General features: G+C 43.0%; 1 protein-coding gene across 1 annotated transcript in view; it reads left to right on the forward strand.

Moving 5' to 3' along the window:
* The window catches only part of LOC139728025 (amidase-like), a 41,149-nt gene that overhangs the window by 12,837 nt on the left and 15,265 nt on the right, over positions 1–13,047 (forward strand). Inside the window, exons 5-9 of the mRNA XM_071638994.1 lie at positions 1,931–2,070; positions 2,600–2,800; positions 3,391–3,465; positions 4,618–4,783; positions 5,275–5,334. Coding sequence (XP_071495095.1) covers positions 1,931–2,070; positions 2,600–2,800; positions 3,391–3,465; positions 4,618–4,783; positions 5,275–5,334 — 642 coding nt within the window. The remainder of the gene's footprint in view (positions 1–1,930; positions 2,071–2,599; positions 2,801–3,390; positions 3,466–4,617; positions 4,784–5,274; positions 5,335–13,047) is intronic.

The following is a 13,047-nucleotide window of genomic DNA, read 5'->3' on the forward strand; positions in this document are numbered from 1 at the left end:
GTTCAACAACACTTACAAACATTTCTATATACATTCTTGCCACACACTCTATATGTTATTACATCAGCTCTTGTAGTTTTAGATTTGTGTTTATAGATCACAAATACAGAAGAATGCAACAAAAAGGCTTAAGTGTGGCTGACACACAGAACTACTGAGTAGTTGAGTTTTGTGCATTATTCAAATTTTAGATAACTGTTGACTTCCAAATTTCTAACCAGTGGCCTAAGCAAGTCCCCTGAGGTTCATATTCAATGTTTTGCTGCATTTTGGGAGGTCTGTAAAAGGTATCCCCTACCTTTAACACCAAGTCAGACTATTGTAATGGGTTATCATATTGACCCTCTCATTCTCACCGACACGTTTGGCGACTGCTGCGAGTCCAAAGCACATTTTAATTCTGCTGGGCTGATCTGCAGTAAATCAAGATTCTCAAGGATCTCTCCTCTTCTGAAAGAACTATAAAACTGGCCTTTTTATTCGCCAACGAATAGGACTAATCTTTAAAATCTTGCGTATTGTATACAAGCGCATAACTATAGTCAAGCCCCTACATCTATTAGTACGTAAGTCTCACAAACACACTCATAATCTGTTTAGTTCTATAAAAAGACTCTCATCTGCTACAAATCCCGAACAATGAAAACTAACAGGAAACCGAACATTTTGCTTGTGGAGCTCCCAAACTGTAGAAAATCTAGAACTGTGGTATTCTTTAACCCTAACTAGGCCGGGCTATTTAGGTAGTTGATAGAGCCGGTTGGGGGGGGGGGGGGGGGGGGGCTCTCAGGCCCCCCCCCCCCCCCCCCCCTGAAATCTAGAACTGTGGTATTCTTTAACCCTAACTAGGCCGGGCTATTTAGGTAGTTGATAGAGCCGGGTGGGGGGGGGGGGGGGGGCTCTCAGGCCCCCCCCCCCCCTCCAGATCTCGGCCGTCGACCGCGCGATCGCGACGAAAGTTGGCACACACATTGCCTATGATGTAATCTAAAATACCATGAAGTTAATTTTTCAAAAAATTATCATTTATGCTAAATTATGCTAATTTATGCATACTGATGCATGAAATCAGACTATTTGGTATAAATCACAAAATAAAGCTCAAAACAGGCACATTTTTTGTGTAAATATTCTTTTTAGTGTCCTTAGCAAATGTTTAAAAAAAATTGTGATATCAGAGAAAAATTCTTAAGTATGTTATTGTTTTTTGAATTTCTTATGTATTTCCTTGTTTTTTCGACTTTATGTTTTTCATCGTTTTTTCGATGAAATATGTCCGCGACATCGCTTCAAACAAGAAAATATGTTATTCATTGAATTTAATCAATAAGACACCAAAATAATCATGCTCTTATGAAATTTGACTGTAAGCACAGTTTGCATTGAAATTGTACACGAATTCACGTTTTTGAGCAATTTTTGGTCTGACATGCATGTACATGTTGATGCGTAACTTCGGAACCGCGCGCCCGGGAGTCGCAAATTTGGTGTCAAAAGATGCGGGAGACTCGAAAGAAAAAAGTCATGAAACGTCGCAGCGATAGCTTTTTGCGATTGCGATACATCGCGCGGAACGTCGAGGGGGGGGGGGGGGCTCGGAGCCCCCCCCCCCCCCCCCCCCGGCCTAGTTAGGTTTAAAACAAGGCTTATATCACATATTTTTATCTACTAAGTAACTACTCATCATACATGACGTATCAGGAGCGCTTGCAGCGCAGAAAGTTATGTACATAGGTTCTGCGCTTTGTAATTGAACTTATTACACGTATTATCATAGTACTTACCTGAAGTGAGTGTTGGCGGTGTATAGATGTAATATCAGCTTGCCTGATTTCCCCATATAGACACAAAGCAATAGGGACTGAAAATGATATTACAGACACAATGAGTAATTTCAGTCTTTTCATTTATGCTCCTAACATCCTCAAAGGGGGTGTTATAGCGGGAAAGACTGTGTGTGAGAACCTGTGCTTGTCTGGCACCAGCTACACAGCAGCCAATGGCCCGGTGAAGAACCCACACGATGTCCGGAGGTCCGCAGGTGGATCAAGTTCTGGGAGCGCTGTCGCGGTAAGATCCAACCACTGTCTTGATGATTACCCATTTTGCGTGCATGATATGGATTTGACTTTCGCGCGGATATTGTAAATGACTTGAATCATTCCTGTGCACAACGAATCCAACATACCCTTTTTTGTTAAAGTTGTATTTTGTTTATGTGTGTGAGTTTTAAGAGTTCCTATGCACTGTACCTGATATTGATATCATGTCCCGCTAACTCACCTGGAAGTTTTGAGTGCTATAGTATGTTGCGAGGAAGATTATCTTCATTGCCCAGTTATAGGACATAAAAAAATCTAATGTCATATTCTCTCGTGGATTACGACATGAGGGTCCGGTAGTCCAAGTACCAAACGATCTTTTCATGTCCTTTAATTCTCATGTAGCGCCTTTGTTGGGTAACTGTTTAGGCCTATAAAGAGTGGATGTCGATCAAGATCTATTTTCTTGAAAGAACAGTCTACATTGTATTATTTAGTAAGTGTGTTTCCCTGTCATTTCCAAAGCCTGTTATAGGTTTATTCTCTTTCCGTATCAGGTCTTGATGCGAGACGTGGACATGGCTATTGGAGGCGACCAAGGAGGATCTGTACGTATGCCAGCGGCGTGGACCGGGATTGTTGGTCTGAAGCCTACCCATGGCCTTGTCCCCTACACTGGCGCCATGGCCATGGAACCAGCGCTGGACCACTTGGGACCTATGGCAAGGACGGTCCAAGAATGTGCCCAGTTACTTGAAGTAATGACATGGATGCTGAGTAGAATCATAAAACATGTCTTTCATATCAGAATTTATGCCATCTCATGAGAATAACCATTTTTGAAGGATACTGAATAAAAAGCAAGAATCTTCTATGAAATCTCCTGGTTTATGTTTAGAAAAGAGTTCAAAGGCAGAACAAAGATAGAGACCAACGATATCACCGATTAGAATAGATATTAGTCCTTAGCCCACTTAAATCAAGACTAGAGTATTTAGTGTATCTCTGTAGGCAATCTTATCAAACATTAGTACAGGTATACATATTCCGCGTAAACATTATTCTTGCCAACTCCTGGTTCATCCTTTACCCGTTCGTCGATGATGGAGGTTTCTTACCCAATTTCTCTTCCCTTTCCGCATTTACGAAAAACATGATTTCAAGTTAATGTTTATATGACAGTTATGTATGTATATATATATATATATATATATATATACGTATACAGTTTTTTTTTTCAAACACAGACACTTGTTTAAGGCATTTTATCACCGTCGAGATGTTTCCACGTCATGTGGGATGATTGTAATAGTTTTTTTTTTTTGTGATATGGCTTTATATCACGCAGGTTATAGCTGGATACGACAGTGGAAACGACCCGAGACAGTGTCCACACGTCAAGGTTCCCGAGTATACAAAGGAGGTACGACGGTGACTGTTTATTGCTTTAAAGAGCTCAACAGCCACAATCTGGAAAATTCTTGCCCGTGGATGTTGACTTCACGTTGTTTTTCATTTATCACTGTTTTTTTTTTCAACTATGGCATAGCTTTATTTTGTAAGACTATACAGTATTATTTAGAGACAAGATAGTATAACAAAAGAAATGACATAACTTGGCTATAAAAATTTGGGGAAACAAAGAAATGTAAAAAGACTACAATAATGATCGTGGTTATAATAAACTTTGTTCGTGCATTGCTTAAAGTAGGTAATAACACGCTATGCAAGACTGTCCTATACGACATGGCTCGACACTAACTTTTTTGTTTGGTGGCCCGATGGGGCCACCAAAATCCTAAATTTCAAATTTTTGGTGGCCCGAGAGAAAAATTTGGTGTCCCGAAAAAAACAACAATAAAAAACATTAAAAGTCCTTTTTTTTAATGAGTCAAATATTTAAGATTTATGATAGTAAGAATTAGAAGTTGGACATATCTACTCATAAATAAACTTCGACAAACTTGCAACACTCACTCTCAGGCATTCATTCAGTCCTTTTCATCCATCCTTTGAACAAATTTAACTGCTAATTTCCGGCGCAAAAAGTTACGAATTTATTGACATACTTTTCAAAATATTTTGGTGGCTCGAGGCGGGCCACCAAATTTGCCCTTTTTTGAAATTTGGTGGCCCGACTTTCATTTTTGGTGGCCCCGGGCCGCCGGGCCACCGTTAGTGTCGAGCCCTGCCTACGATTTTAGTAAATGTAGGACTGAGTATAAACATTAACGTTGTCATAGTGATTCTGACAAGTCGCAGTCAACACCAGAGTCAATATGCCAGCAAATTTGGATTTTTTACAGGGTTCTAATGTACATGCTCATGACTGTAACTGTGCTGGATTTTCTTTTGAAAGGTGAGCGCTGATTAGCTCTTCACTGCCTCTCAATATCGATATTTTTGTAAGATTGACATGATTACTTAGAGTGAGGTTAGGCCTGATGAGCACACGATGCTAACTCCCACACTGTATGTCTTGGCAAGAACGAAGCAAAGGTTGGCATTAGGATCAGAAAGTTCCAGTGCTGAAATGTTTGTTTGTTTGTTTATTTGTATTTCTCTGTGTATATAGCTCAGCGGTGGTTCGGTAACTGGTATGAAGATAGGCCTGTTGCGCGAGGGGTTCAGAACTCCGATGGCACAGATGGACGTTAATTCCCTGGTCGAGGAGACAGTCTTACGTCTTAAAGGAATGGGAGTGGTGGTTCGAGAAATCTCTGTTCCTCTGCATGCTCACGGTATGTTTTCAGACATATAATTACCATATTTATACCAAAATTTTCATTTTTCTTAAGAATTGCAAGATGTCAAAAGAGTGCTCAAACACTGCCTTCTATATTTGATACTGTGACCGATTCGGCTGCTTAATTCTCCTGCATTTTCATTTTAATTGCATGTTATTTATTTATTTATTTTTGTTTGTTTGTTTTTTAGTTCACACTCACCGGATCGTTCCAACATCCCTGACACCCAATCATGTATTTTGTGTGTAAAATTACGCCACAATCTAATGTTTCACCATGCGGCGGTATTCAGATTTTAAATAAAGCAGTAATGTATGCGTATTATGTTATGCATACGTTACATACCTTACACAATGGTCTTACACAAGGCATTTACACATACACATTATTATTTATTAATACTTTTTTTTTCATGTAATCTTGTACCCTACTATCAGGCCTACTGTGTTGTTAATTTAAAGTGGAATTTTGTAAACATTTTCCAGCACCCGGTATATGGAGCTGCATTGGTGAGGGGATTTACGAAACCGTCATTCGTCATGGAGGCAAGTTCATATTTTACTTCAATTTAATCAAAAACGGCCGACGTCATTTTCGTCATTTTCGTCATTTCAGTCAGATCATGCAGGCATACATCAAAATATTTCATCATGACTCTGCTGATGCAGAAAACACTAAGCCAGAACGACCGTAAGAACTCGATTATATTAAATGGGTTAGTCAAATACCGGTTAGTGATTGGCTAAACACAGTCACGTGATGGAGGTACACTCGTTATGTTCGCCCATGGGCGAACATTCTTTGTAATGTTCTCCCATGGGAAAACATTTTCACGTAACAAATGACAGAAGGCCTAGGACCGCGCGCGCACAGTACATTTGGCTCTGCGCGAGCGATCGATCCAGTGCGTTGTGCTGCTGGTGGTGGCGGTGGTTGACGTTGACGTATTTGACGTATTTGACTAACCCATATAATCAGAGGCGTAAATCCCGGGGGGGGGGGGGGGAATGGCCTGTACCATGGGCGTAAATCCCGGGGGGGGGGATGGGGGGGATATATCCCCCCACTTTTGAAGGAGGGGGGGGGGATGGCCTGTACAAATATCCCCCCCCCCCCTGAAATTCTCCCAAGAAAAAGATGTAGGAACAAAAAAACAAACAAACAAAAAGAAATGTGGTGATGTTGATTTCAGCATGATGGATTATTGCATAGCCTATAATCTAGGCGGAGAATGCAGTTATTGTCTTTGTAATTTGCTGAAACGTATGATGCAGCGAGATAATTGTCTTTGCCAAGCGATACATCTGATGGGGCGAGACTACGAACAGTGGACGCATCTACCGCGTCCGCTAGGCGCCACGATCGCAGTTTTTTTTTTTTTTCGTGTAAGAAGACTGCCACCGATTAAAAAAAAGAAAACAATGACAAACAACTGGATCATAGGCGGCGTATTCGCGCGCATCCACTGTTCGTAGTCTCGTCGCATCAGACCAGCTGCATCCCCACCTAGGTTATAGGCTATATACTGTAATGCATGAGCCCATGACGTTCGCACGCCCGCCTCGTGACGAGAGCATACTGCTGAACAGTGCTAGCAGCGCTCGCGTACTTCTCTCGCACGCCAATGCATGTAGAGCAATATCGACCGTAATGCATGCTTCGGATGTTGAACTACTGGTAGCCACACAACCAGATGGCAAGCAGCTGCATGCAACCAGAGAGGTGCTCTTCCCACCTCCTTGATGCAACACAGTCTGTAGGGCCATCGACGTAGGCGTGAACGAGTGCACCATGCCGTGCGCGATACGACTCACGTCGAGCTCCGCATGAATTACCCAAAGATCTAAAATTTTAGATAACAAACGAGTTCGTGAACAGCCTTGTACGAGTTTCAGTCGTAGGAATTGCAACACATTTACCCTCTCCATATTGGCAGTGATTTTGCTCAGTTAGTATAATTCGTTTGCCTCCAGAAAAAACAAAAGGAACGCGTGTCGATTCCCATATTTTGCCATATGCAAGTACCTCCTTTAGTCTAATGAACATTGCTTTAGATTAATGGTTCAGACCTATTAACCAGATTTCTTTTTGTTTTCATGGGAGATGTGCATAAAGCACTAGAAAGTTCACCTGTTGACAAACATACATCAATAGATTAATAAGACAAGTTTATTCGCAGCCAATTTTACTGATATACAACATTCATCTCACGAACAGAAAAATGGATTTAATCCCTAATTAAACAATCCCACAGAAAAGGCAAGACATATTATCAACAGTTTGCCAGAATAGTACGAAAAGTTTTATACACTTCTGGGATTGAAATTTCCCCAGATTACATCATAAATGTGTTTACGAGATATTTGTTGCTGCCAGTAATTACCAGCAGTTGCGCCCGGTGCGCCCCCATCCTTTAATTTCCAAAGCGAAAAAAGTACAGCTACAAACGGCAGTTTTTGGACTGTAAAATGTCAAAATTTCAAGCTCGCTCGCTTCGCTCGCTCGCATTGAATCGTCATGCCATTCTCCTGATGTTGCTGCCGGGTAATTGCCAGCAGTTGCGCCCGGTGCGCCCCCCCTTATTTTTCAAAGCGAAGAGAAACACTTCCCTGCTCGCATTTAATCGATATGTCATTCTCCTGATGTTGCTGCCAGTAATTGCCAGCAGTTGCGCCCGGTGCGCCCCCATCCCCTTCATTTCCTAAGCGAAAAAATATAGCTACAAACTGCCGTTTTGGGACTGTACAATGTCAAAATTTCAAGCTCGCTTGCTTCGCTCGCTCGCATTTAATCGTCATGCCATTCTCCCAATGTTGCTGCCGAGTAATTACCAGCAGTTGCGCCCGGTGCGTCCCCCCTCCCTTATTTTTCAAAGCGAAAAAGATATAGCTACAAACGGCAGTTTTGGGACTGTGAAATGTCAAAATTTTCAAGCTCGCTCGCATTTAATCCTTATGTCATTCTTCTGATGTTGCTGCCAGTAATTGTCAGCAGTTGCGCCCGGTGCACCCCCACCCCCTTAATTTCCTAAGCGAAAAAATATAGCTACGAACTGCCGTTTTTGGACTGTACAGTGTCAAAATTTTCAAGCTCGCCTGCTTCGCTCGCTCGCATTTAATCGCTATGCTATTCTCCTGATGTTGCTGCCGAGTAATTGCCAGCAGTTGCTCTCGGTGCCCCCCCCCCCCTTAATTTTCAAAGCGAAAAAATGAAGCTACAAAAAGCAGTTTTGGGACTGTAAAATGTCAAAATTTTCAAGCTCGGTCGCTTCGCTCGCTCGCATTTAATCGTCATGCCATGCTATGCTATTCTCCTGATGTTGCTGCCGAGTAATTGCCAGCAGTTGCTCCCGGTGCCCCCCTATATTTCAGAGCGAAAAAAATATATAGCTACAAACGGCAGTTTGGGGACTGTAAGATGTCAAAATTTTCAAGCTCGCTCGAATCAGGGAGGTGGGAAGAGAAACACCTCCCTGCTCGCATTTAATCGATATGTCATTCTCCTGATGTTGCTGCCAGTAATTGCCAGCAGTTGCGCCCGGTGCGCCCCCACCCCCTTCATTTCCTAAAGTACAGCTACAAACGGCAGATTTTGGACTGTAAAATGTCAAAATTTTCAAGCTCGTTCGCTTCGCTCGCTCGCATTTAATCGTCATGCCATTCTCCCGATGTTGCTGCCGAGTAATTACCAGCAGTTGCGCCCGGTGCGCCCCCCCCCCCCTTATTTTTCAAAGCGAAAAAGATATAGCTACAAACGGCAGTTTTTGGACTGTGAAATGTCAAAATTTTCAAGCTCGTTCGCATTTAATCCTTATGTCATTCTTCTGATGTTGCTGCCAGTAATTGTCAGCAGTTGCGCCCGGTGCACCCCCACCCCCCTTAATTTCCTAAGCGAAAAAATATAGCTACAAGCTGCCGTTTTGGGACTGTACAATGTCAAAATTTCAAGCTCGCTTGCTTCGCTCGCTCGCATTTAATCGCTATGCTATTCTCCTGATGTTGCTGCCGAGTAATTGCCAACAGTTGCTCCCGGTGCCCCCCCCCCCCTTAATTTTCAAAGCGAAAAAATGTAGCTACAAAAAGCAGTTTTGGGACTGTAAAATGTCAACATTTTCAAGCTCGCTCGCTTCGCTCGCTCGCATTTAATCGTCATGCCATTCTCCCAATGTTGCTGCCGAGTAATTACCAGCAGTTGCGCCCGGTGCGCCCCCTTTCAAAGCGAAAAAGATATAGCTACAAACGGCAGTTTTTGGACTGTGAAATGTCAAAATTTTCAAGCTCGCTCGCATATAATCTTTATGTCATTCTCCTGATGTTGCTGCCAGTAATTGCCAGCAGTTGCGCCCGGTGCGCCCCACCCCCCTTAATTTCTTAAGCGAAAAAATATAGCTACAAACTGCCGTTTTGGGACTGTACAATGTCAAAATTTTCAAGCTCGCTTGCTTCGCTCGCTCGCATTAATCGCTATGCTATTCTCCTGATGTTGCTGCCGAGTAATTGCAAGCGAAAAAATGTAGCTACAAAAAGCAGTTTGGGGACTGTAAAATGTCAAAATTTTCAAGCTCGCTCGCATTTAATCGTTATGTCATTCTCCTGATGATATTAAATTGCCAGCAAATGCGCCCCGTGCGCCCAACTTCAAAGCGAAAAAAAATATATAGCTACAAACGGCCGCTTTTGGACTGTACAATGTCAAAATTCATGATTGCGTTCATGATCTTCAGTGTAAGAATTAAGACAAGAAGTTTCTCTAAATGATACCATTTTATAGGCAAAATTGTTCAATAATAATCTACATAAAATGTACTGCTGCCTTAAACATGTTGGACTGTTTCAAGTTGATAGAACACGCAAAAAAAAAATGAATCAAATTGCACCATACAACATCAATATGCAAAAAGTTCTCACACACCCTCCCCCCTCGCTCGCATCTCTCCCTCGCATCTAACCGCTCCCCCTAAGATCAAATCCTGGCTACGCCGGTGATAGGCCCCACTATTTAGTAGGTCTTCACAGTGATGTCGCACAGGCGGAGCAAGAGCTGAAATACCACGATGTAGTCATTCAATTATCTATGAATATTTCTTTTTCTTACTTGTTTTTTTATAGGAAAAAGATCCCAAATTTTACCAAAAGTGTGCACCAGATCGCTGAATTTGAGGTCTGAAAATGCCAAATTTCCCACACCCTCCCCCAGGCCGCTTCGCTCCCTCGCACAGATATTCAAACTCAATGTCCCTCCCCTACCCCCCATCATTAAAACGGAACGATGCCCCTGTGATGATTGCTTCACTGACTTAAAGCAAGAAAATTGAAGAATACAATTAATAGCTACAGGAAAATATCTACTGCGTTATTCAAGAAATGGATATCCTTATTATCATTTTATTGAATTTAGTTGGGCATTATTCAGGGCTGCGCTACGTTTTTGAAAGGGGGGGGGGGCGCAAAATCGCCTGTCAGTCAAGAAGAAAGAACATCAAAAGACAAGAGAAACAACAACAAAAAATTCTTCATACTTTTAAGGTCTGATTCTCCGCCGAAAGTCGGCTGACAAGAAAAAACAAACAAACAAACAAAAACAAGAACAAAAAGTCGTCATATTTTTGCTGCCACTTCCCTCCCACTTTGCATGGAAAAGAGTGGGACATTTGATCCCTGTAAAGTGTGTGTGTGTGTGTGGGGGGGGGGGGGGGGGCAAGCTTCCCCCCCCCCCCCCCCCCCCCACCAGGGCTGCGCCGGTCCGGTTATGGGCTTGTCATCGTGGTGATGGTGACTATCGCCAATCATCCCCCCCCCCCCCCCCCCCACTCCTCAGTACGGATTTACGCCGTTGGCCTGTACAATCATCCCCCCTGAAATTTGAGGGAAAAAATGGAGGAAGCAGAAATGTGCTTTTATCAATTTTGACATATTTTTATTGCATGACGTTCGTACGCCCGCCTTCAGAGAGGTAACAGAGCTGAACAGTATTCTATCTTGTTGGATAATGTATACATAATTTTCTCAAGCGCTCGCTCGCGAAGAAAGTAATATAGACATAAGGTATGGTCCAGACATTGACAACGTCAAATAGCATAGGCTTACATGTAGACATGCTCTGACGCAAGCAACTCGGGACTATCTGCAAATTATGTACGAAAACAAACAAACAATAACAAAAACCATACCGCCATAATTGAACCCCCTCCATTTTCCTGAATCATTCCTGAAACGATGATGACTCTGATACATCTATGGGCATACCCAGGGATGATCAGGGGCGTCGAATCTATCTCGGGGAACTTATCCCCCCCCCCCCCTTAATCTTCTGCGGAAGTGTTGGGGCAGACAAATCACTAACGTCTTGTCCCCCAAGCAATTCCCGAGATGAGGACAAATCTCGAATATTCTTTGTGGAAAATTGTCCAAATACCGCCAGAACTATGCACCAGATCGTTGAATTACAATCATAAGCATGAAAGAGCTCCGCTACAGGATCCCTTTCGATAGACTTTGAACACTTTTGAGATTAACGTATTTCCTAGTATTTTATCAAAGAGCGTGCAGCAGATCTTTCACTTACAAAAGCTCCCTCATATGCAGAGGCGTCGATGGGGGGGGGGGGGGGATGGTACCCCATAAAAGTATTGGGGACAAACATATCATTTTGCTCCTCGTAACTCCCGAGATGTGGAAATGTTCTTACTTTTTTGATAGAAAACTGTCTAAACATTTCATCCAAAGATGGCTGAATTTCAATTCTGCAAAATAATACAAAATCTCCCTCGTGTAAGAGGGGGTTAGGCCTACCCCATGCCTCCTATACCCTCCCCGTTCAGTCCTTTCTACTAAATACACTTTAGATTAACATATTTTAAAATGTTTCATCTAAAGTGTGCACCATCTGTTACTTCAGTTTAAACAAATGCAAAAGATCCGTGGGTGGAGATATCTATGATACCTTCAATTTGCGCCTCCCCCCCCCCCCCCCCCCCAATGGCGTAGCCAGGATTTCATCTTAGGGGGGGGGGCGGTTAGTCAGCGAGGGAGCAAAGCGACCGAGCCCGAGCGAGCGGAGCGAGCGAGGGGGGAGGGTGTGGGAGGGGGGTGTCCCCCCTCCCACGGTGAGAACTTTTTGCATTTTTATGTTGTAAATGGTGCAATTTGATGCATGTTTTTGTGCGTTTCATCGACGTGAAACAGTCCCACTTATTTAAGGTAGCAGTTTATTTTGATGTAGATTATTATTGAACAATTTGCCTATAAAAATGGTATAATTTAGCTTCCCCCCCCCCCCCCCCCCCACCAGGGCTGCGCCGGTCCGGTTATGGGCTTGTAATCGTGGTGATGGTGACTATCGCCAATCACCCCCCCCCCCCCCCCCCCACTCCTCAGTACGGATTTACGCCGTTGGCCTGTACAATCATCCCCCCTGAAATTTGAGGGAAAAAATGGAGGAAGCAGAAATGTGCTTTTATCAATTTTGACATATTTTTATTGCATGACGTTCGTACGCCCGCCTTCAGAGAGGTAACAGAGCTGAACAGTATTCTATCTTGTTGGATAATGTATACATAATTTTCTCAAGCGCTCGCTCGCGAAGAAAGTAATATAGACATAAGGTATGGTCCAGACATTGACAACGTCAAATAGCATAGGCTTACATGTAGACATGCTCTGACGCAAGCAACTCGGGACTATCTGCAAATTATGTACGAAAACAAACAAACAATAACAAAAACCATACCGCCATAATTGAACCCCCTCCATTTTCCTGAATCATTCCTGAAACGATGATGACTCTGATACATCTATGGGCATACCCAGGGATGATCAGGGGCGTCGAATCTATCTCGGGGAACTTATCCCCCCCCCCCCCTTAATCTTCTGCGGAAGTGTTGGGGCAGACAAATCACTAACGTCTTGTCCCCCAAGCAATTCCCGAGATGAGGACAAATCTCGAATATTCTTTGTGGAAAATTGTCCAAATACCGCCAGAACTATGCACCAGATCGTTGAATTACAATCATAAGCATGAAAGAGCTCCGCTACAGGATCCCTTTCGATAGACTTTGAACACTTTTGAGATTAACGTATTTCCTAGTATTTTATCAAAGAGCGTGCAGCAGATCTTTCACTTACAAAAGCTCCCTCATATGCAGAGGCGTCGATGGGGGGGGGGGGGGATGGTACCCCATAAAAGTATTGGGGACAAACATATCATTTTGCTCCTCGTAACTCCCGAGATGTGGAAATGTTCTTACTTTTTTGATAGAA

The sequence above is a fragment of the Diadema antillarum genome, unplaced genomic scaffold, assembly GCF_040938485.1.
Source record: "Diadema antillarum isolate AM-2024a unplaced genomic scaffold, OU_Dant_1.0 scf00000018, whole genome shotgun sequence".
In the NCBI taxonomy this organism is placed as follows: Eukaryota; Metazoa; Echinodermata; class Echinoidea; order Diadematoida; family Diadematidae; genus Diadema; species Diadema antillarum.